Raw genomic sequence first — 362 nt, 5'->3', positions numbered from 1 at the left:
AAAGCGCCGGTGAGAGCCCGGTACCGGTGACACCCTTGTCACCTCCTGGATGTCGTGTCACCCCCTTTATTGTCCCTTTCAGGTGCCTACAGCGCCAGTCCCGGCATCGAACTGGTACGGGAGGACGTGGCGCGGTTCCTTCAGCGTCGCGACGGCGGAATCGTCGCCAAACCCGGGAACATCTTCCTCTCCACCGGCGCCAGCGATGCCATCGTGGTACGGGGACGGGGGGAAGGACACGGAGAAGGGGACATCGGCCATCCTCAATGTCACCCTGGGCTGGTTGCCCACTCCTCGGGTGGTTTCCCACGCTGGCCGGTCACAAAGGGACCTTTGTTGCCGCCGTTGGCGCCGGAGTCGCG

At 64.6% G+C, this 362-nt stretch overlaps 1 protein-coding gene across 1 annotated transcript in view; it reads left to right on the top strand.

Moving 5' to 3' along the window:
• Positions 1 to 82: 82 nt before the first annotated feature.
• Positions 83 to 362, top strand: part of LOC104295970 (alanine aminotransferase 2-like) — a gene marked incomplete at its 5' end in the record, with an annotated part of 11,969 nt that continues 11,689 nt past the window's right edge. Inside the window, one exon of the mRNA XM_009895789.1 lies at positions 83 to 216. Within this exon, the coding sequence (XP_009894091.1) occupies positions 83 to 216 (134 nt within the window). The remainder of the gene's footprint in view (positions 217 to 362) is intronic.

Source organism: Charadrius vociferus, unplaced genomic scaffold (assembly GCF_000708025.1).
Source record: "Charadrius vociferus isolate BGI_N301 unplaced genomic scaffold, ASM70802v2 scaffold1652, whole genome shotgun sequence".
NCBI classification, from domain to species: Eukaryota; Metazoa; Chordata; class Aves; order Charadriiformes; family Charadriidae; genus Charadrius; species Charadrius vociferus.
Note: the sequence above shows the minus strand (reverse complement) of the source record. Positions and strands in the feature narration are given on the sequence as shown.